Source organism: Melanerpes formicivorus, unplaced genomic scaffold (assembly GCF_026170545.1).
Source record: "Melanerpes formicivorus ecotype bairdi unplaced genomic scaffold, bMelFor1.0.p_v2 SCAF_46, whole genome shotgun sequence".
Lineage (NCBI taxonomy): Eukaryota > Metazoa > Chordata > Aves > Piciformes > Picidae > Melanerpes > Melanerpes formicivorus.
In genome coordinates, this window is record NW_027142398.1 from 2,713,445 (window position 1) to 2,734,633 (window position 21,189).

General features: G+C 56.3%; 1 protein-coding gene across 6 annotated transcripts in view; it reads right to left on the minus strand.

The window, feature by feature from the left end:
- Positions 1-1,236: 1,236 nt before the first annotated feature.
- PFKFB2 (6-phosphofructo-2-kinase/fructose-2,6-biphosphatase 2) overlaps positions 1,237-21,189 on the minus strand; it is a 38,279-nt gene continuing 18,326 nt past the window's right edge. For 2 of the 6 annotated variants that reach the window (XM_068159622.1, XM_068159616.1), the window contains exons 11-16: positions 20,574-20,703; positions 18,816-18,878; positions 16,519-16,592; positions 9,254-9,445; positions 7,407-7,476; positions 1,237-5,001 (exon numbers count right to left, since the gene is read on the minus strand). In XM_068159622.1, the coding sequence (XP_068015723.1) occupies positions 7,450-7,476; positions 9,254-9,445; positions 16,519-16,592; positions 18,816-18,878; positions 20,574-20,703 (486 nt within the window). In that variant the 3' untranslated portion in view covers positions 1,237-5,001; positions 7,407-7,449. The remainder of the gene's footprint in view (positions 5,002-7,406; positions 7,477-9,253; positions 9,446-16,518; positions 16,593-18,815; positions 18,879-20,573; positions 20,704-21,189) is intronic. The other 4 variants (XM_068159619.1, XM_068159620.1, XM_068159617.1 and 1 more) reach the window with 4 other exon arrangements.

Below are 21,189 nucleotides of genomic sequence, written 5' to 3' on the forward strand. Positions count from 1 at the left end.
TCCTCCCTCCTGACCTCCCCAAAGCCTGGGGCCAGCGATCCAAGTCTGGCTTCCTCACCCCCTTCCAGCTCACCCCACTGAACCACACCAGCTGGAGCTCAGCAGCCCTGGAGGTCTCAGGGGCCACTGCTCCCATGATGGGAACCCAGCTGCCCCTTGTCTGACTGAAAGCTCTTCCCAAATCCCCCTCTCGCTGGGGGCCATTTCCCAGCAGCAAGAGCTTTGGCAGCACATTTGCTCCTCCTGCACTTGGGCTGCACAGCTTCATCCAGGCTTGAATCACCACCAAGAGCCCAGCCATGGCCTTTCTGCCCTGCTTGGGCTGCTCACAGGTAGAGCTTTCTCTGGGCCAGGAACAGCTGCCACAGCCCCACCTGCCTTGGGTGCATCACCCCAACCCACAACCAAACGAAGCAGATGCAGCTCTTGCCCTGTGGGACACAGCAGAAGGCTTCCTGCCCTCACCCCATGAGCAGAGGCTTGCTCACAACATGCCCCTGAGCTCAAGAGTGGGAAGAATGCAGTTAATCCCAAACACAAACACAACCTTTCTGCCTGTGCCTCACAACAAGCCGCTCCATGTGGCCCCAAAACCCAGCAGCTTCCTTCTGGGCATCCAGGAGGTTGTTTAGCATCTGCAGAGGGTGTTCCCAGGATCCCACAGCAGGCTGGGGGTTGGAAGGGACCTCTGGAGACCATCCAATCCATCCCCCCTGCTCCAGCAGGGCACCCACAGCAGTTTACCTAGGAGCACAATGGCCAGGGGTGGGTTAGAAGCTCTCCAGGGAAGGAGACTCCACAACCTCTCTCTGGGCAGCCTGCTCCAGGCCTCCAGAACTCTTACACCAAAGCAGGACACCCCCAGCAGCTTGCCCAGGAGCACAAGGGCCAGGGGGAGTTGGTAGCTCTCCAGGGAAGGAGACTCCACAACCTCTCTCTGGGCAGCCTGCTCCAGCAGGGCACCCCCAGCAGCTTGCCCAGGAGCACAATGGCCAGAGGGGGTTAGAAGCTCTCCAGGGAAGGAGACTCCACAACCTGCTCCAGGCCTCCAGCAGCCTCAAAACAAAGGATTTTATGCTCCTGTTCAGCTGGAGCCTCCCCAACCCCAGGGCCATCTGCCCTTGCCTGGAGACCCTCTTCCTCCAAACCCTCCCCTGGCTTCCACCACTGAGGTCCCACAGCCAGCAGCCAAGAGTCAGAGCAAACAGCAGCAGAAAGTAAGAGAGGAAAGGAGAATTTGTTTGGTTTAAACCTCTTTATTGTAAATAAAGCCTCGAGGTGGGGGGTGGGAAAGCAGAGAGCACACAACACACACAGAGCACAGATTTACACAGAGAGCACAGATTTACACCTAACAGAACCCATTAGGAAGCAGAAAGGTAGCCACAAAAAGAACCAACCCCAAAGCCCTACAAATAAACACAGCACAACAGAGCTGCAGCTTGCACACAGCCTCCAGCCCCAGAGCAGCAGCAGCAGAGGTGGAGGTGGCAGCAGCAGAGCTCACCCAGCAGCCTTTGGAGGAGCTCAGGGAGAGGGTTTGGGACATATTCCACCCCTCCAGCCCAGAGCAGGTGGTTGCTGCAAGCACAGGGGGTGATGTCTCTCCTCCCAAAGCTTCTCCACTGGGCTGAGCTTTCCCCCCACTCCCTCACCCCCTGCCTCAGCTGCTGGGAATGGGACAAGGTGAGGTGGCAGCTGTGATGGCACAGCCAGGCTACACAAAGTCAAAGCTGCTCAGCTTGGTTTGAAGCCTTTCCCCCCCTCCCTCCTTCCCTTGCCAGTCTTCCCCACTGCTGACAGGAGGTGGAGCAGCTTTGGCCTGGGAGATGATTTAAACCAAGCCCTAACACTGAGGGGGCAGCCAGCCCCTGGGCCATGGCCTGGGGACACCCCATGGGTGGCTCTACCACTCTTCACTGAAGGCTGACAGCAGCCACCACCCCCTTTTGCTGATGGGAAGTCAGGGGGAGACAGGCAGAGCCCCAATTCACCTCTGCCCAGCCCCAGGCAGCAGCTCTGGGGTGCCAGTGGCAGCTGCTGCTGGGCCTCAGCTCAGGAACCTTTCCTCCCCCCTTCATTGTTTGCACAAAGGGAATCAATCAGGTGGGTTCAAAGACATCCCTGGCACAGGAACCCACCCAGGCTGTGTGGGGCTTACTGGCACCCCCTGGCAGCACCCCAGGACCTGCCCCATCAGCTGTGTGTGAGGTGATGGCCACAGACCTGCTGCTGCTGCTGCTGCTCTGGCTCCAGCCCCAGGGATGCTGAAACCCCTTTTGGGGGTGGGGGGGAAGTTAAAAATGCAGGAGAGGCTAAAAGGCTGCAGGGAGGCTTTGATGAAAGCACTGAGGCACAGATGCTGCTGGCTGACAGAGGCAGCCAAGAGGCTCCATCCCACCACCCAGCAGCCCATGGACCCACTGGAGAGGAGCAAAGGGGGACCCCCAGGATCAGCCACCCCCCAACCCTGCAAACCTCCTTTTGGTTTTTAAAAGCACAATTAAATAAACCCCAGCTCCCCCCAACCCCCCCTTAAAAACCCCAAGGGAACCACTGCCCCCCAAAGCAGCTACATTCATGAACCCTGGCAAGTAAAACACAGACATGGGGGTGGGGGTTTTGTTCCCCCCCCCCCCCACACTCCTTACAACCATTCATTTCTCAATGGCACAGACAAAAACGAAGCCCTGAGCAGCTTCTTGCAGCATCTGTTGTGCGTGGAGATCCTCCAAGCCAGGTTCCTCCCCCTGGCTCCCCTGCAGGAGCCCGGAGGGGCTTTGTGCGTTTAGAGAGCTCCTGCTGGGCATTCCCCAGCCCCCAGGCTCCTTCCAACTACGTGTCCTCCCTTTTTCTGGCTCATTCCTAAGCCCTGTCACGCTGAAGGCTGGCAGCTGGAGGCTGCTGCTCTCGCAGGAGGGCTGCAGCAAAGCCATGGGAGCAGCCTGGGGACACAACTAAAGCAGCTCAGCTCTTCTCCCCCTCCTTCCCCTCAATTCCCTCCCCTCTGTGGTGCAATAGCTTTAGATCAACACAAGCTTCTGCTCCTGGCAGATCCCCAGGGGTCAGGATTAGTGCCTGAGCCTTCAGCGTGCTCCTCTCTCACCCTCATCGCACTCAAGCTCTGGGAGGTGCTTAAACAAACAGCTTGGAGGTCAAAGCCCTCAGGCTCAGGTAAAACCCTCAGGCTGGTGACAGCCAGGGTGACATTTCCCAAGCACATCAGCCAACTCCTGACACATTTCAAGCAAGCAACCTGGGCCCCAGGAGCTGCTCAAACAGATCCTGGAGCAGCAGCAGGGCCAGAACAGCCTCCTGCTTTGGACCTAAATGCTCCACTCCTCACCCAGCCTGAGGGCTTTGCCCTTGGTGCAGTTAGCAACAGGAGAGTGGCAAAATGGAGCTTGGCTAAAGACAAGTCAAGGCTTGGGGGAGAAAAATGTCAGTCTGGGGGCACTGCTTCCCCCACACCTTCCCCTAGATCCAGAACAGCCTCCTGCTTTGGACCTAAATGCTCCACTCCTCACCCAGCCTGAGGGCTTTGTCCTTAGTGCAGTTAGCAACAGGAGAGTGGCAAAATGGAGCTTGGCTAAAGACAAGCCAAGGCTTGGGGGGAGAAAAGGATCAATTTGGGGGCACTGCTTCCCCTACACCTTCCTCTAGATCCAGAACAGCCTCCTGCTTTGGACCTAAATGCTCCATTCCTCACCCAGCCTGAGGGCTTTGCCCTTAAATTCACACCAGGAGAATGGCAGAATGGAGCTTGGCTAAAGCCAAGTCAAGGCTTGGGGGGAGAAAAGGATCAATTTGGGGGCACTGCTTCCCCTACACCTTGGGCAACAAGGGACTGAAGGAACACAGAGCCAGCACTTGAGCTGCTCCATAGGGAGCTTCCATGCCCTAAACACTAAAGCAGCTGAAACTCTGGTTTAAGGCAGCATCACTCATCAGGAACATTCACAGCTTCTTCTTAGGCAAGTTTAAAAGGAGAGGGGGCAGGAAATAAAGTACAAGGCTTGTGGTGGGCCTCGAATTTGGTACATTAAAAAGGCAAGTGGTAAAAACAAGACCCAAACTCAAAGAGCTTGTGCTTCCTCCCAGCCCCACCCCAGGCAGCCCTGCTGTTCCCAGGCCCCCAGCAAAGCCAGGCTCTGATTTTTCTGGGGTCACAGAGGGGACAAAGAGACTAAAAGTGGCCAAAAAGCCCTGAATAAAAAAACAAACCCATATGAGTGGGAGGATGAAGCTGAGACCAAAGGAGCAAAAGCTAAAGCAGGGTAATAAAAGCTGAGATTGAAGAGCTGTGGTAGCTGAGCTGTTTCCAGGGAGAGAGAGGAGCTTATTGCTCCTCACTGGAGGCACCCTGCAGGATGTGCTGCCAATGCCTTGGTGCTGCCCTCCCTGGGCAGAAGGGAGAGAGCACAGGAACAGGCTCAAGAGCAGGGTAGCTTCACAGCTCCCAGCTGTGCAAGTGAAGTGAAATGATACCTGGAGCTCTTTCTGGGGTGAAACAAGGCAAGAACTCTGCTTGAACCTGGAAATGGTTAACAGGGGAGGGGGAAAAGAAGATAAATCTTGAGGATTTGGGCTGGTGAGAGATTTTTTCCCCAGCATGGCTATGACCACTGAGTCCTCAGAGGCACACAGAGTGCAGCTAATTCTGCCACCCAGCCAGGAGGGAGGATGTGGGACATTGTTTGACCAGCCCAGAAAGGGCCAGGGGGTAACTTCCCCTTCTAGAAACAGCAGGCTGGAAAAATTCAAATCAAATCTCCCTCAGAAGTGTTCTCTGATCTCCCTGACAGCCAACTCAGCACTCAGAAAGAGAAGACACAGACAAGACTGAGAAGCAGAGGGGAGAGGAGAACTGGCCCACAGCAGCGCGTGGCTCGGGGTGCTCCAAGGATGCTCCAGGTCCAGCTGCAGGGCTCTTCCCAGCCATGGCAATGCCAGTCCAACCCAAGGGGAAGCCAAATCCTACACCATTAAGTCAGCCATCCTCTGAAACAAGAGAGAAATGCTACAGGTTAGACCAAGGGGGAGTCAGGGGGTGGGAGGAAAAGGGACAGCAGAGCTCAGCTGGGTGCTGGGGGACACAGAGTTTAACCAGGTTGGAAAGGACCTCAGAGATCACTGAGTCCAAGCTGTCACCCAGCACCATCTGATCAACTCAACCATGGCACCAAGCACCCCAGCCAGGCTCTTCCTAAACACCTCCAGGGATGGGGACTCCACCACCTCCCTGGGCAGCACATCCCAGTGGCCAATTACTCCTTCTGGGAAGAACTTTCTCCTCACCTCCAGCCTAAACCTCCCCTGGCACAGCTTGAGACTGTGTCCTCTTGTTCTGCTGCTGCTTGCCTGGGAGAAGAGACCAACCCCCACCTGGCTCCAACCTCCCTTCAGGGAGTTGGAGAGAGCAAGAAGGTCTCCCCTGAGCCTCCTCTTCTGCAGGCTAAGCAACCCCAGCTCCCTCAGCACACTCCCAGGGCTGTGCTCCAGACCCCTCCCCAGCTTTGTTGCCCTTCTCTGGACACCTTCCAGCAGCTCAACCTCTTTCCTAACCTGAGGAGCCCAGAGCTGGACACAGGACTCCAGGTGTGGCCTAACCAGTGCTGAGCACAGGGCAGAATGCCCTCCCTGCTCCTGCTGGTCACAGTTCCTGATCCAGGCCAGGAGGCCATTGGCCTTCTTGGCCACCTGGGCACACTGCTGGCTCCTGTTCAAGGCCAGACAGGGCAGCAGGATCCAGCTCCACATCATTTTATCCATGGAGATTCACTTCCCTTGTTTCTACCTGAGCAAGTAATGAGCTGCTTCATGCTCTGCACTGTCCTTTAACCTCCTGCAAAGCTCCACAGGGAAGGTTCCCAGGCTCAGCCTGAGGCCAGGGCAGCTCAGAACACCTCCCAGGACAGCAGGCAGCGTTGGTCACTCAGGGTTTAACTCCCTTTCCTTTCTCTTCTCCAGAGGGAAGTGCACTCCCAGGCCACACACAGAGCAGCATTCCAGGAATCATTTTGCAATATTCACCACAAGAAGACTTCTGGGCTTTGATAAATCTCCTTCCCCTGCTCCAGCAAGGCTCAGCCAGGCAAGAGGAACACACTCAGCTCAGTGCCAGGGGAGGTACAGAGACAAAACATCACACAGGTGAAACCCAGCAGCCAGGAGATCCTACAGCTGCTGGTGCAGAGAATGCTCAGAAGGGCTCTGGCTGTGTGGTGCCCAACTCCCCTTCCACCTCAAACTGTGGTAGAGACCCACATGAACCATTTGCCTGCCTCCCCTCACCCCTTCTGTCCTGCAGCCCCACACAGGCAGAGCAGCAGAGCCAATCTGCTGGCAATTAACAGCCACTCCTGCTGCTAATTAACATCCATGGCAGTCAGGAAATCCATTCCCTGCAGATTTGTCCTCCTTGCAGTGGAAAACAAATGCAGCAGAACCAAACCATCTCCAGCAGCTTCCCCAGACAATGCTGTTTAAGGAGGGCCCAGCAAGACCAGATCCTCTCTGAGGGTCCCTCCCCCACCTGATGCTTTCTGTGGTCAGAGATGACCCAGAGCTGCTCACATGCTGCTTTCTCAAGGGCCAAAAACCAGCACTAAGGAGGAGGTTTGGGCTGGAATCAAGGGAATTGGGTCCAAGCTACCTTCATTTCTCTGCAAATCCTACAGAGGAAGTCTCTGCTTAAAAACAGAGGGGGAAGCCCCTGAAGCACCTTCCAGCATCTCAATGTCGTTCTTAAACTGAGGGGCCCAGAACTGGACACAGGACTCAAAGTGTGGCCTCAGCAGTGCTGAGCACAGGGCACAATGAGCTCCCTGCTCCTGCTGGCCACACTCTTCCTGATGCAGGCCAGGATACCCTTGGCCTTCTTAGCCACCTGGGCACACTGCAGCCTCATGTTCAGCCTACTCTCAACCAGCAGCCCCAGGTCCCTCTCTGCCTGGCTGCTCTCAGCCACTCTGCCCCCAGCCTGTAGCTCTGCCTGGGGTTGCTGTGGCCAAAGTGCAGCCCCTGGCACTTGGACTTGTTGAATGCCATCCTGTTGGCCTCTGCCCATCTGCCCAGCCACTCAAAGTCCCTCTGGAGAGCTCTCCTACCCTCCTCCTCCGTGCTCCAGCCCTCTGACCATCTTTGTGGCCTCCTCTGCACCCAGCCCAGCAGGTCTGTGGGGTGGAGCAAGCACTTCTGCAGGCAGCCAGCACAAAGCAGCAGTAAGTCCAGCTGGAGCCCCTGGCTCAGTTGGGCTCAGCCTGGTAACTCACTCCTCTCCCCCACTGAGGTCTCCCTTAATGACAGATTACAACACAGCCCCAAAACCTCCTCCTGCACCATGGGTTTTGTCTTGGCCCCAAGCAGTTTCCATGCAACATTAAATCAAGAGAAGTCCTACTTACTAAAGAGCCCAGGGGAGCTCACACAAGCTGCTCTCAGCCACACTCACAGGCAAACATTTCCCCCATGAGGCTGCAAAGGAAAAAGAAACAGCAGAGGATAGCTCAGAGAGCCTTTGGAAGGAGTTATTATTTTTAAGGAGAACAGTTAAAAGCAGCAAAGCAGAAGAGGAAAGAAGTGAAGCAACCTCAGAGATTCCATAGAATGGTTTGGCTTAGAAGGGACCTGAAATGATCAGCCAGACCCAGGCCTCCTGCCACGGCCAGGGACACCTCCCTCCAGCCCAGGCTGCTCACAGCCTCACACAGCCTGGCCTGAAACACTTCCAGGGATGAGGAGTCCACAAGAATTTGATGCCAGGGGGGTCCTGGCAGGTTGGTAGGACAGCAGGAGCTGGTAACAAGGCTTGGCCATGGTGTGTGGCAGCACCAGGCCACCTCCTCCACTGCTGCTCCTCTCGAGGGCTCCCTTTAGGCAGAAGGTTCCAGGACAGCAAGATTCCCACACAGCCCCAGACCCCAGGGAGGCTGTGGATACCCCAACCCCTGGAGGTGTTCAAGGCCAGGCTGGGTGAGGCCCTGAGCAACCTGGGCTGGTGGGAGGCATCCCTGCCTATGGCAGGGGGCTGGAACTGGATGAGCTTTAAGGTCCTTTCCAACCTAACCCATTCTATGATTCTATGAATTGCTCCTTCCCCCCCAGAGCTGCCAGCACTTCACCATCACAGTTACAGAGGGCACAACTGCAAAGAGGGAGCAGTCAGGGTGGGGATCCCCATCCTGAGGCTGCCCAGCTGAAGATACCCAGAGACTAAGCTACCTGGGCAGGCAGAGTCCTCTCCAGCTTCATGCACAACTGCCATGGGCCAACCCCACCTCATTGCAAAGCTCTGTCTGGCTCAGACCCCCCTGGAGCCCTGGGATTTAGGGGATGCCCAAGCCTCCTGCTTTCATCCAGCATGAAAACACCAGCACTGTTCACCTGCACCACCTCTTCTTCTCCCCTCTGGCCACTTGGCTAAGAGGGAGGGAGGAGAACAAGAAGCTGGGCTCCCTGAAGAGTTTGGGAAGCATTAACCTCTACAGCATCCAAATCAATTCTAAAGCACAGTGGTAGCTCCCTCTGCATGGAGGGCCCAGCCAAAACCTTCCCAAAGCCTCCTCCACCTTCCCTCTGCTCCCTCTGATGGGCAGCAGCATGCAGCCTGGCACTAAAAGCTCCACATGTAGCAGGGAAACCATTTCAAAGGAGCACAGCAACAAGCAGGGCTTTGCATCCACCACTGATGAGGAGCCCCAGTGCTTTGAAAGCCAGAAGAAACCCCAAGTGCCTTGGATCTGGGCACCCCAAGAGCCCAACCTTCCTTCCAGAAGCTGCTGCTGCTGGGCTCTGAGGGGAACTGGGCAGCACGAACAGGGACACAAAAGACTTCCCAGCAAGTCAGCCTAGGGCTAGGGCCAGAGTGCAGCATGAAGTGAGGGCAAAGGAGGTATCTGTGGCTCTTGCTGATGAGGGTTTTGCCACATAGCAAGATCCTGCCCAGCAGGAACCGCCCTGCCGAGACCCTGCTGCGCCGATGGGAACTCGCCGGAGGGAGCCTGCAGCTGGATGGAGCCTCTGACACCAGAATTCTGGCTTCATGGGGGACACTTTGGAGGCTTTTTGGTGGGATTTGTGTGTGTGTTGGCTTTGTTTTAAGGGACCTAGGAGGGATGCAGAACGATTTTCATGCAGGAGAGAGCTGCTGGCGGTCAAGCCCCCGAGAGGGGGCTCGCGTTCGAGGGAGGACCAACTGCCAGCCACGGGTGATGGCGGTGACGGGGATGGGGAGGCGAAGGGAAGGTACCACCTGGACACCAACTTGCAGCTGTGGTTGGCCAGCTCCATCTTGAGCTTCCAGGGATGGGCAAGATGCCAGCAGGTCAAGAGGTTTGCTCCCCAGGCTGTAATGCCGCGGGCGCTTGACCACATCCACGCTGGCCCGCGGCGTGAAGCTGTTTCTTCTCATCCTTACAGGGCTTGGGCTGATGGGAAGGTTGAGCTGCTCCCAGGCAGAGAGTTATCACAGGGAATGAAAAGGGGAACCACAGCTGAAAACCACATGGCACAGCAGCACCACCACCAGCAGCAGCACCACACACCTCTGGCATCCCCGCCCGCAGCACCCCGACGCTCCTGGCAGCCGGCGAAGCCAGCAGCAGAGTTTGTGCCACCAGGACCTCCCCCACTGGGGGGGAACTGAGCTGCTCTGCTGGCAAAATCTGGCTCAGAGGACACTGAAGTCTGAGCCTGCCTTGGGTTTTTCAGCAGTTTGGCTTCCATGGGGACTTTTCTGCTTAGCTGGCTTGGTTTGGGCTTGGGGTTTGTTTTCTTTCTTCCTTCTATTATTGTTATCTTTACCTCCCCCACCATCCCTTTAGGGGGGAAAGCAAACAAGCAGACAGGAAAGTTGTTTTTTCCCCTTCTTGGTGTTTCTCCTCCTCCCAGGCAGCTGCACTTCCCAAGTAAAACAAAGAACAGCAGCAACAACCTCTCACTTCTCCTGAGTGGGCAGCAACGATTTCAACACAGAGCTGCAAAGCCATCAACACCCAGACTGGAAACCACCAGCATGGGACCAGCCCCCAGCCAGCTTGCCAAAAAAAGGCTCAGCTTAGCATTTAGCAGCCAGCTGGATTTAGCTCCACAAACCTTCCAGACAAGAGATGCAGGCTCCTGGTCTCTCCACCCCTCCCTTCTGCTCCCTCAGCTCAGGGACTCCTTCCTGCCGGGACCCGGAGCCCACCCAATCTGCCAACAGCTCTTGTAAGATACAGCAAGAGGAGGCAGCCAGAAGCCTAAATGTACCCAAAAAGGACTTCAAATAGGATGCATTTGATTTCCTGTGAAATCAAGAGCTGGCTTGTGACCTTTCATTGGGGCAGCTAATTAGAGGCAAGGGGCACAAGGCCTTCGACAGAGCAGCCCCTCGGCAAAGCAGGGATGCAAAGGTGAGCAGCACCTACCAACAGCTTCCACCCAAGGGTCTGTGCTTGGCTGAGCAAGCACAGAGGGCCCAGCAGTAGCTTAAGTAACAGGAGAGGCAGGATTGCCTAAAGGAAAGCCACTCAGAGCCTGAAGTGCTTCCACTGCTGCCAGAAGATGCCTAGCACAAGGGAGGGAAAAACCTGGACCCATCTCCTTCTTGCTTCAAGCTCAGGCACACCACACTCTTGCCCTGCACCAACTGCAGGCACACCACACTCTTGCCCTGCACCAACCTCAGGCACACCACACTCTTGCCCTGCACCAACCACAGGCACACCACACTCTTGCCCTGCACCAACCTCAGGCACACCACACTCTTGCTCTGCACCAGCTTCAGGCACACCACACTCTTGCTCTGCACCAACTACAGGCACACCACACTCTTGCTCTGCACCAGCTTCAGGCACACCACACTCTTGCTCTGCACCAACTGCAGGCACACCACACTCTTGCTCTGCACCAACTGCAGGCACACCACACTCTTGCTCTGCACCAACTGCAGGCACACCACACTCTTGCTCTGAACCAACTGCAGGCACACCACACTCTTGCCCTGCACCAACCTCAGGCACACCACACTCTTGCCCTGCACCAACCACAGGCACACCACACTCTTGCCCTGCACCAACCTCAGGCACACCACACTCTTGCTCTGCACCAGCTTCAGGCACACCACACTCTTGCTCTGCACCAACTACAGGCACACCACACTCTTGCTCTGCACCAGCTTCAGGCACACCACACTCTTGCTCTGCACCAACTGCAGGCACACCACACTCTTGCTCTGCACCAACTGCAGGCACACCACACTCTTGCTCTGCACCAACTGCAGGCACACCACACTCTTGCTCTGCACCAGCTTCAGGCACACCACACTCTTGCTCTGCACCAGCTTCAGGCACACCACACTCTTGCTCTGCACCAGCTTCAGGCACACCACACTTGCTCTGCACCAACTGCAGGCACACCACACTCTTGCTCTGCACCAAGCTCAGGCACACCACACTCTTGCTCTGCACCAACTGCAGGCACACCACACTCTTGCTCTGCACCAGCTTCAGGCACACCACACTCTTGCTCTGCACCAACTGCAGGCACACCACACTCTTGCTCTGCACCAACTGCAGGCACACCACACTCTTGCTCTGCACCAACTGCAGGCACACCACACTCTTGCTCTGCACCAACTGCAGGCACACCACACTCTTGCTCTGCACCAGCTTCAGGCACACCACACTTGCTCTGCACCAACTGCAGGCACACCACACTCTTGCTCTGCACCAAGCTCAGGCACACCACACTCTTGCTCTGCACCAACTGCAGGCACACCACACTCTTGCTCTGCACCAACTGCAGGCACACCACACTCTTGCTCTGCACCAGCTTCAGGCACACCACACTCTTGCTCTGCACCAACTGCAGGCACACCACACTTGCTCTGCACCAACTGCAGGCACACCACACTCTTGCTCTGCACCAAGCTCAGGCACACCACACTCTTGCTCTGCACCAACTGCAGGCACACCACACTCTTGCTCTGCACCAGCTTCAGGCACACCACACTCTTGCTCTGCACCAACTGCAGGCACACCACACTCTTGCTCTGCACCAACTGCAGGCACACCACACTCTTGCTCTGCACCAGCTTCAGGCACACCACACTCTTGCTCTGCACCAACTGCAGGCACACCACACTCTTGCCCTGCACCAACTGCAGGCACACCACACTCTTGCTCTGCACCAACTGCAGGCACACCACACTCTTGCTCGGCACCAACTGCAGGCACACCACACTCTTGCTCTGCACCAACTACAGGCACACCACACTCTTGCTCTGCACCAACTGCAGGCACACCACACTCTTGCTCTGCACCAACTACAGGCACACCACACTCTTGCCCTGCACCAACTTCAGGCACACCACACTCTTGCTCTGCACCAAGCTCAGGCACACCACACTCTTGCTCTGCACCAACTGCAGGCACACCACACTCTTGCTCGGCACCAGCTTCAGGCACACCCCACTCTTGCTCTGCACCAGCTTCAGGCACACCACACTCTTGCTCTGCACCAACTGCAGGCACACCACACTCTTGCCCTGCACCAGCTGCAGGCACACCACACTCTTGCCCTGCACCAGCTGCAGGCACACCACACTCTTGCTCTGCACCAACTGCAGGCACACCACACTCTTGCTCTGCACCAACTGCAGGCACACCACACTCTTGCTCTGCACCAGCTTCATGCACACCACACTCTTGCTCTGCACCAACTGCAGGCACACCACACTCTTGCCCTGCACCAGCTTCAGGCACACCCCACTCTTGCTCTGCACCAGCTTCAGGCACACCACACTCTTGCTCTGCACCAACTGCAGGCACACCACACTCTTGCCCTGCACCAGCTGCAGGCACACCACACTCTTGCCCTGCACCAGCTGCAGGCACACCACACTCTTGCTCTGCACCAACTCCAGGCACAGCACACTCTTGCTCTGCACCAACTGCAGGCACACCACACTCTTGCTCTGCACCAACTGCAGGCACACCACACTCTTGCTCTGCACCAAGCTCAGGCACACCACACTCTTGCTCTGCACCAACTGCAGGCACACCACACTCTTGCTCTGCACCAACTGCAGGCACACCACACTCTTGCTCTGCACCAAGCTCAGGCACACCACACTCTTGCTCTGCACCAACTGCAGGCACACCACACTCTTGCTCTGCACCAGCTGCAGGCACACCACACTCTTGCTCTGCACCAACTCCAGGCACACCACACTCTTGCTCTGCACCAACTGCAGGCACACCACACTCTTGCTCTGCACCAACTGCAGGCACACCACACTCTTGCTCTGCACCAACTGCAGGCACACCACACTCTTGCTCTGCACCAAGCTCAGGCACACCACACTCTTGCTCTGCACCAAGCTCAGGCACACCACACTCTTGCTCTGCACCAACTGCAGGCACACCACACTCTTGCCCTGCACCAGCTGCAGGCACACCACACTCTTGCCCTGCACCAACTGCAGGCACACCACACTCTTGCCCTGCACCAACTACAGGCACACCACACTCTTGCTCTGCACCAACTGCAGGCACACCACACTCTTGCCCTGCACCAGCTGCAGGCACACCACACTCTTGCCCTGCACCAACTGCAGGCACACCACACTCTTGCCCTGCACCAACTGCAGGCACACCACACTCTTGCTCTGCACCAACTACAGGCACACCACACTCTTGCTCTGCACCAACTACAGGCACACCACACTCTTGCCCTGCACCAACTGCAGGCACACCACACTCTTGCTCTGCACCAAGCTCAGGCACACCACACTCTTGCTCTGCACCAACTGCAGGCACACCACACTCTTGCCCTGCACCAGCTGCAGGCACACCACACTCTTGCTCTGCACCAACTGCAGGCACACCACACTCTTGCTCTGCACCAGCTTCAGGCACACCACACTCTTGCTCTGCACCAACTGCAGGCACACCACACTCTTGCCCTGCACCAGCTGCAGGCACACCCCACTCTTGCTCTGCACCAACTTCAGGCACACCACACTCTTGCTCTGCACCAACTGCAGGCACACCACACTCTTGCTCTGCACCAACTGCAGGCACACCACACTCTTGCCCTGCACCAACTTCAGGCACACCACACTCTTGCCCTGCACCAGCTGCAGGCACACCACACTCTTGCTCTGCACCAACTTCAGGCACACCACACTCTTGCTCTGCACCAACTGCAGGCACACCACACTCTTGCTCTGCACCAACTGCAGGCACACCACACTCTTGCTCTGCACCAACTACAGGCACACCACACTCTTGCTCTGCACCAACTGCAGGCACACCACACTCTTGCTCTGCACCAACTGCAGGCACACCACACTCTTGCCCTGCACCAGCTTCAGGCACACCACACTCTTGCTCTGCACCAACTGCAGGCACACCACACTCTTGCTCTGCACCAACTGCAGGCACACCACACTCTTGCTCTGCACCAACTGCAGGCACACCACACTCTTGCTCTGCACCAACTTCAGGCACACCACACTCTTGCTCTGCACCAAGCTCAGGCACACCACACTCTTGCTCTGCACCAACTGCAGGCACACCACACTCTTGCCCTGCACCAACTGCAGGCACACCACACTCTTGCTCTGCACCAACTGCAGGCACACCACACTCTTGCTCTGCACCAGCTTCAGGCACACCACACTCTTGCTCTGCACCAACTGCAGGCACACCACACTCTTGCTCTGCACCAGCTTCAGGCACACCACACTCTTGCCCTGCACCAACTTCAGGCACACCACACTCTTGCCCTGCACCAGCTGCAGGCACACCACACTCTTGCTCTGCACCAACTTCAGGCACACCACACTCTTGCTCTGCACCAACTACAGGCACACCACACTCTTGCTCTGCACCAGCTTCAGGCACACCACACTCTTGCTCTGCACCAACTGCAGGCACACCACACTCTTGCTCTGCACCAACTTCAGGCACACCACACTCTTGCTCTGCACCAACTGCAGGCACACCACACTCTTGCTCTGCACCAACTGCAGGCACACCACACTCTTGCTCTGCACCAACTGCAGGCACACCACACTCTTGCTCTGCACCAGCTTTAGGCACACCACACTCTTGCCCTGCACCAACTTCAGGCACACCACACTCTTGCTCTGCACCAACTGCAGGCACACCACACTCTTGCTCTGCACCAACTTCAGGCACACCACACTCTTGCTCTGCACCAGCTTCAGGCACACCACACTCTTGCTCTGCACCAGCTTCAGGCACACCACACTCTTGCTCTGCACCAACTACAGGCACACCACACTCTTGCCCTGCACCAACTTCAGGCACACCACACTCTTGCCCTGCACCAACTTCAGGCACACCACACTCTTGCTCTGCACCAACTGCAGGCACACCACACTCTTGCTCTGCACCAACTACAGGCACACCACACTCTTGCCCTGCACCAACTGCAGGCACACCACACTCTTGCTCTGCACCAACTACAGGCACACCACACTCTTGCTCTGCACCAGCTTCAGGCACACCACACTCTTGCTCTGCACCAGCTTCAGGCACACCACACTCTTGCTCTGCACCAACTACAGGCACACCACACTCTTGCTCTGCACCAGCTTCAGGCACACCACACTCTTGCTCTGCACCATCTTTAGGCACACCACACTCTTGCTCTGCACCAGCTTCAGGCACACCACACTCTTGCTCTGCACCAACTACAGGCACACCACACTCTTGCTCTGCACCAACTACAGGCACACCACACTCTTGCTCTGCACCAGCTTCAGGCACACCACACTCTTGCTCTGCACCAACTGCAGGCACACCACACTCTTGCTCTGCACCAACTACAGGCACACCACACTCTTGCTCTGCACCAACTACAGGCACACCACACTCTTGCCCTGCACCAACTGCAGGCACACCACACTCTTGCTCTGCACCAAGCTCAGGCACACCACACTCTTGCCCTGCACCAGCTACTTCTAAGCTGCAAGAGAAATGTGCAGAGTGGAAAGTTCTCCACTCCTCTCAGCCCCTCTCCCACCCCCCTCCAGGCAAACGCTGCTGAGAGTCCCCCAAGAAGCTGCCTGAAGCCCCCAGCCCGACCCAGGAGGAGAAATCTCATCCCAAGAGGATGGAACAATTCACTTCAAGCCTTTGAAATGATCACAAATTGCTTCACTGAGAGCTGAGCAGGAGACCTGGGATTCAATCAATCAATTCATTCATCCTAAATGTGTTCACTCTCCTTCCTACAGCTCTGACAAATCTCTCTCCCCCCCCACCACCACCCCCAGCCTGGGAGACACACTAATGAATTCAAGCCATCATTAATCCTGCTTTGGGGAAACTCTATCTGCAGGAAGTCTTTGTGGTGATTGAAAGAATCAGCTTTGTTTCCCCCCCCCCCCTCCTGGCAGGTATTTAAGAGGTTATTTCCCCTCCCCCCCACCCCCCTTTTTTTTTCCCTGAGCAGTGGGGAGGAAATAAAACCCAAACCCAGAGGTGTGCAGCAAAAACTTACTGAGTTGAGAGAGGGTTTGTCCCTGTGGGTGTTCACTGCTTCCACATTCAGGGTGATGGTCTCCACTTTACAACCTTTTAGGCCCCCCCCCCCCAAAAAAAAACACAACACAAGAGGAAAGAGAAGTTTGGGTCAGAAAAGGCAAATGATGAAGTAAGCCATTGAAAAAGAGCAACAAAAGATTGGATGGGGCAAGGGGGGGTTGGAAATGAGCAGGAAGAAAACCCAAGTGGTGGGTTTGTGTGGTAAGAAACTAGAGTCTAAATCAAAAGGTCTCCAGGCTGGTGACACATGGGTGTGATGGGTGACCACTAGATGGATAAGGAACTGGCTTGATGGCTGCACCCAAAGAGTGGCTGTCAATGGCTCCATGGCCCAGTGAAGGCCAGGGACAAGCAGAGTCCCTCAGGGATCAGTCCTGGGACCAGGCTTGGTCAACATCTCTGTGGGTGCCATCGACAGTGGCATTGAGTGCACCCTCAGCAAGTTTGCTGATGGCACCAAGCTGTGTGGTGCAGCAGACAGCTGGAGGGAAGGGAGGCCATCCAGAGGGACCTGGACAGGCTGGAGAGGTGGGCACAAGCCAACCTCATGAAGTTCAATAAGACCAAGTGCAGGGTCCTGCATCTGGGTCGAGGCAATCCCAGGCACAAATCCAGGCTGGGCAGTGACTGGCTGGAAAGCAGCCCTGAGGAGAGAGACTTGGGGGTGCTGGTGGACAAAAAGCTCACCAGGAGCTCTCAGTGTGCACTTGCAGCCCACAAAGCCAATCAGATCCTGGGCTGCAGCAGGAGAAGTGTGGCTAGCAGGGCAAGGGAGGTGATCCTCCCCCTCTGCTCAGCCCTGGTGAGACCCCACCTGGAGTACTGTGTCCAGTTCTGGAGCCCCTATTACAAGAGGGATGTGGAGGTGCTGGAAGGTGTCCAGAGAAGGGCCACAAGGATGAGCAGAGGGCTGGAGCACCTCTCCTGTGAGGACAGACTGAAGGAGTTGGGGCTGTTCAGTCTGCAGAAGAGAAGGCTCCGAGGTGACCTCATTGTGGCCTTCCAGGATCTGAAGGGGGCTACAGGAAGGCTGGGGAAGGACTTCTCAGGATCTCAGGTAGTGACAGGACTAGGGGGAATGGAATGAAGCTGGAGGTGGGGAGATTCAGGCTGGAGGTGAGGAGGAAGTTCTTCCCCATGAGAGTGGGGAAGCCCTGGAATGTGTTGTCCAGGGAGGTGGTTGAGGCCCCAGCCCTGGAGGTGTTTAAGCCCAGGCTGGATGAGGCTCTGGGCAGGCTGATCTAGTGTGGGGTGTCCCTGCCCATGGCAGGGGGGGTTGGAACTAGATGATCCTTGTGGTCCCTTCCAACCCTGAATGAAACTATGAAAAGGGATACATAAAGCAGCTCATCAGACAAATGAGTGGCTAAATCAGGTCCTAAAGAAATGGTCATTAAATGATGGAAATAAGAATGATCATCAGAAATGCAAGCAGCCCCCCCCCCCCCCAGGAGCAGCTCAGCTCATCAACAGTGAGCTGCTTTCAGGCTTTGAGCTTCACTCTGTTAGGTCTAATATAGGGAAAAAACCCAACCCAACCCCCCCCACCCCAAAGCTTTTCACTGATTAGTATCATAAAATCAGTCAGGGTTGGAAGGGACCACAAGGATCATCTAGTTCCACCCCCCCTGCCATGGGCAGGGACACCCCACACTAGATCAGCCTGGCCACAGCCTCAGCCAGCCTGGTCCAGGGCCTCAACCACCTCCCTGCACAACCCATTCCAGGGCTGCACCACTCTCCTGGGGAAGAACTTCCTCCTCACATCCAGCCTCAATCTCCCCACCTCCAGCTTCATTCCATTCCCCCTACTCCTATCACTCCCTGAGATCCTGAGCAGTCCCTCCCCAGCCTTCCTGGAGCCCCCTTCAGATCCTGGAAGGCCACAATGAGGTCACCTCAGAGCCTTCTCTTCTGCAGACTGAACAGCCCCAACTCCTTCAGTCTGTGCTCCAGCCCAAACCTGGATGCAAGCCCAAAGCAAACCCCTAACCTAACCTTGGGTGCAAGCCCAAGCCTAACCCCAGATTTGGAGGCACAAGAGGAGAAAAGAGGAGAGAAAAATCTCAGCAGGGGAAAAAAAACAACCCCAAATGACCAAGAGAGGCCAGGAGGTAAGACACTTCCCCCCCACACCCCCCTCCCCATCACCATTGATCCATCTTTACCCATGGGACTCCCACACAAAGCAGGGGGGAGGGAGGAAAACCCCAACCCCAAAGCTGCAACCCCCCCTCCCAGGGCAAGATTTACCATATGCAACAGGAGTGAGCTTGAGGATGGTGTGGAGGGGACAGCGCAGGTAGGGCAGCTCATCTAAGGGCAGAAACAGCAGTTATGGGCAGGGGGATTGCAGCTCCAGCAGCCCCCCCTGGCCCCTGGCACCCAGGCACTGGGCAGCAGCTTCCCATGACAGCAAATATTGGGCCCCAAGAGCGCAGGCACTCTGTGGCCCCCCTGTGTGGTGCTGCAGCACCTCCCTCCCACCCCTCACTCATCCTCTCCTCGGCACTGCAGCACAGGGCTGAGCCTGTGGCTGGGACAGACTCTGTAGGGAGAAAGACAAAGAAGGAAGGGGGAAGGAAAGAGGGCAAGAGGGGAGCAGGGGGAAGGAAAGAGGGCAAGAGGGGAGCAGGGGGAAGGAAAGAGGGCAAGAGGGGAGCAGGGGGAAGGAAAGAGGGCAAGAGGGGAGCAGGGGGAAGGAAAGAGGGCAAGAGGGGAGCAGGGGGAAGGAAAGAGGGCAAGAGGGGAGCAGGGGGAAGGAAAGAGGGCAAGAGGGGAGCAGGGGGAAGGAAAGAGGGCAAGAGGGGAGCAGGGGGAAGGAAAGAGGGCAAGAGGGGAGCAGGGGGAAGGAAAGAGGGCAAGAGGGGAGCAGGGGGAAGGAAAGAGGGCAAGAGGGGAGCAGGGGGAAGGAAAGAGGGCAAGAGGGGAGCAGGGGGAAGGAAAGAGGGCAAGAGGGGAGCAGGGGGAAGGAAAGAGGGCAAGAGGGGAGCAGGGGGAAGGAAAGAGGGCAAGAGGGGAGCAGGGGGAAGGAAAGAGGGCAAGAGAGGAGCAGGGGGAAGGAAAGAGGCAAGAGAGCAGCAGAGGGAAGAGAGGGGGGAAAGAAAGAGGGAAGAGAGCAGCAGGGGGAAGAGAGGGGGAAGGAAAGAAAGAAAAGACCTTGGAGCAACCTTGCAAGTACTTAAAGGGAGCCTGTAAGCAAGCTGGGGACAGACTCTTGAGCAGGGCCTGTTGGGACAGGACAAGGAGTGATGGTTTGAACTTAAAGAGGGAGACTCAGATCAGTTCAAGGGAGGAATTCTTCTAGCATGAGGGTGCTGAGAGCCTGTCCCAGGTTGCCAAGGGCGGTGGGAGATGCCCCATCCCTGGAACCATTCCAGCTCGTTTGGGGCTCTGAGCAACCTGCTCTGGCTGCAGATGTCTCTGCTGACTGCAGGGGGTTGGACTGGGTGGGCTTTAAAGGTCCCTTCCCCCCCAAACCAGTCTCTGATTCAGTGATTGCCAACCCAGGGCCAAGCAAGAGAAACCCCTCCAGCAGCACACAGGTGGGAAAGCACCAGAGGGAGAGCTTCCCTCAGCTGCTCCTCACCAGGCCTCTTCACCTGCAGCATCACTGCCAACCCTTCCAGGCTGCTGATCCATCAGAAACCCATTTTCCTTTCCATTAAAAACACCCCACCACCAACCCCAAAAAGTGAACTAAACAATCCCCTAGAGATGATGCAAGTGTCAGGGATGGCCAAGCAGCTCCAGCAACAACAGCTGAGCAGAGGACCCAGCACCTGCAGGGCCCTCAGAGAGCTTCCTGCACAGCTCCAAGCACCACGGGGATGCAACAGTTAAAGGCTTAACTTCCACGGTGGAGGAGGGGGAACAAACCAACCCAAATCCAAGCAGGCATTTAGAAGCCACCCTCCCAAACACCACCTCTGTGAGGGAAGCAGTGAGAAGCAGCAGCAGCCCTCCCCACCACCCCCCTCCCCCCCAGCATCCTGCAGCTCCTTTTTGTACCTGCATTCTTGTCAAGAAAATAAGCCAAGAGGCACCTCATAACTGCCTGGTGGGAGATCACCAGGACATTGCCTTGCCTTTCCAGCTCCATAATTACTGGCTCCAAACGTTGGACCAAGTCCTGGTAGGACTGGAAACAAGGAAAAGAGCAATGTATTGGTTTGGAGGAGTTTTTTTCTCTCCCCCCCCATCCCCTCAAGGGGTTTTCTTTTGTAAACAGAAAAGGCTTCATTAAAGCAGAGGCAGTGATGAATGCAGCTTCCCAGGCAGGGAAAGCAGCAGTTGCAAAACATCCACCTGCAGAAGTCTGGGGTGAGGCAGGAAATAAGAGAGAGGCAGGGGGGGAAAAAAACAAGCAGCAAGCAGCAGAAGGTGAAATTTGGTCTCAGGAAGCCTCAGATCAGAGGAGGATTCAGGTGGCTGGAGGCTCTTAGTGCTTGCAAGAGGGAAAACAAACAAGCCACTCAGTTAGACACTGGAGACACCAGTTAGACACCTGGAGGAGGCTGGGAAGTAAAAGCAGAGCTGGCTCCATGCCCCTCCCACACTCAGGTTTCTTTCCAGGATGGTTTTCCACAGGGACAAACAAATGGGGTGCAGAAGCCCTTGGTGCTGG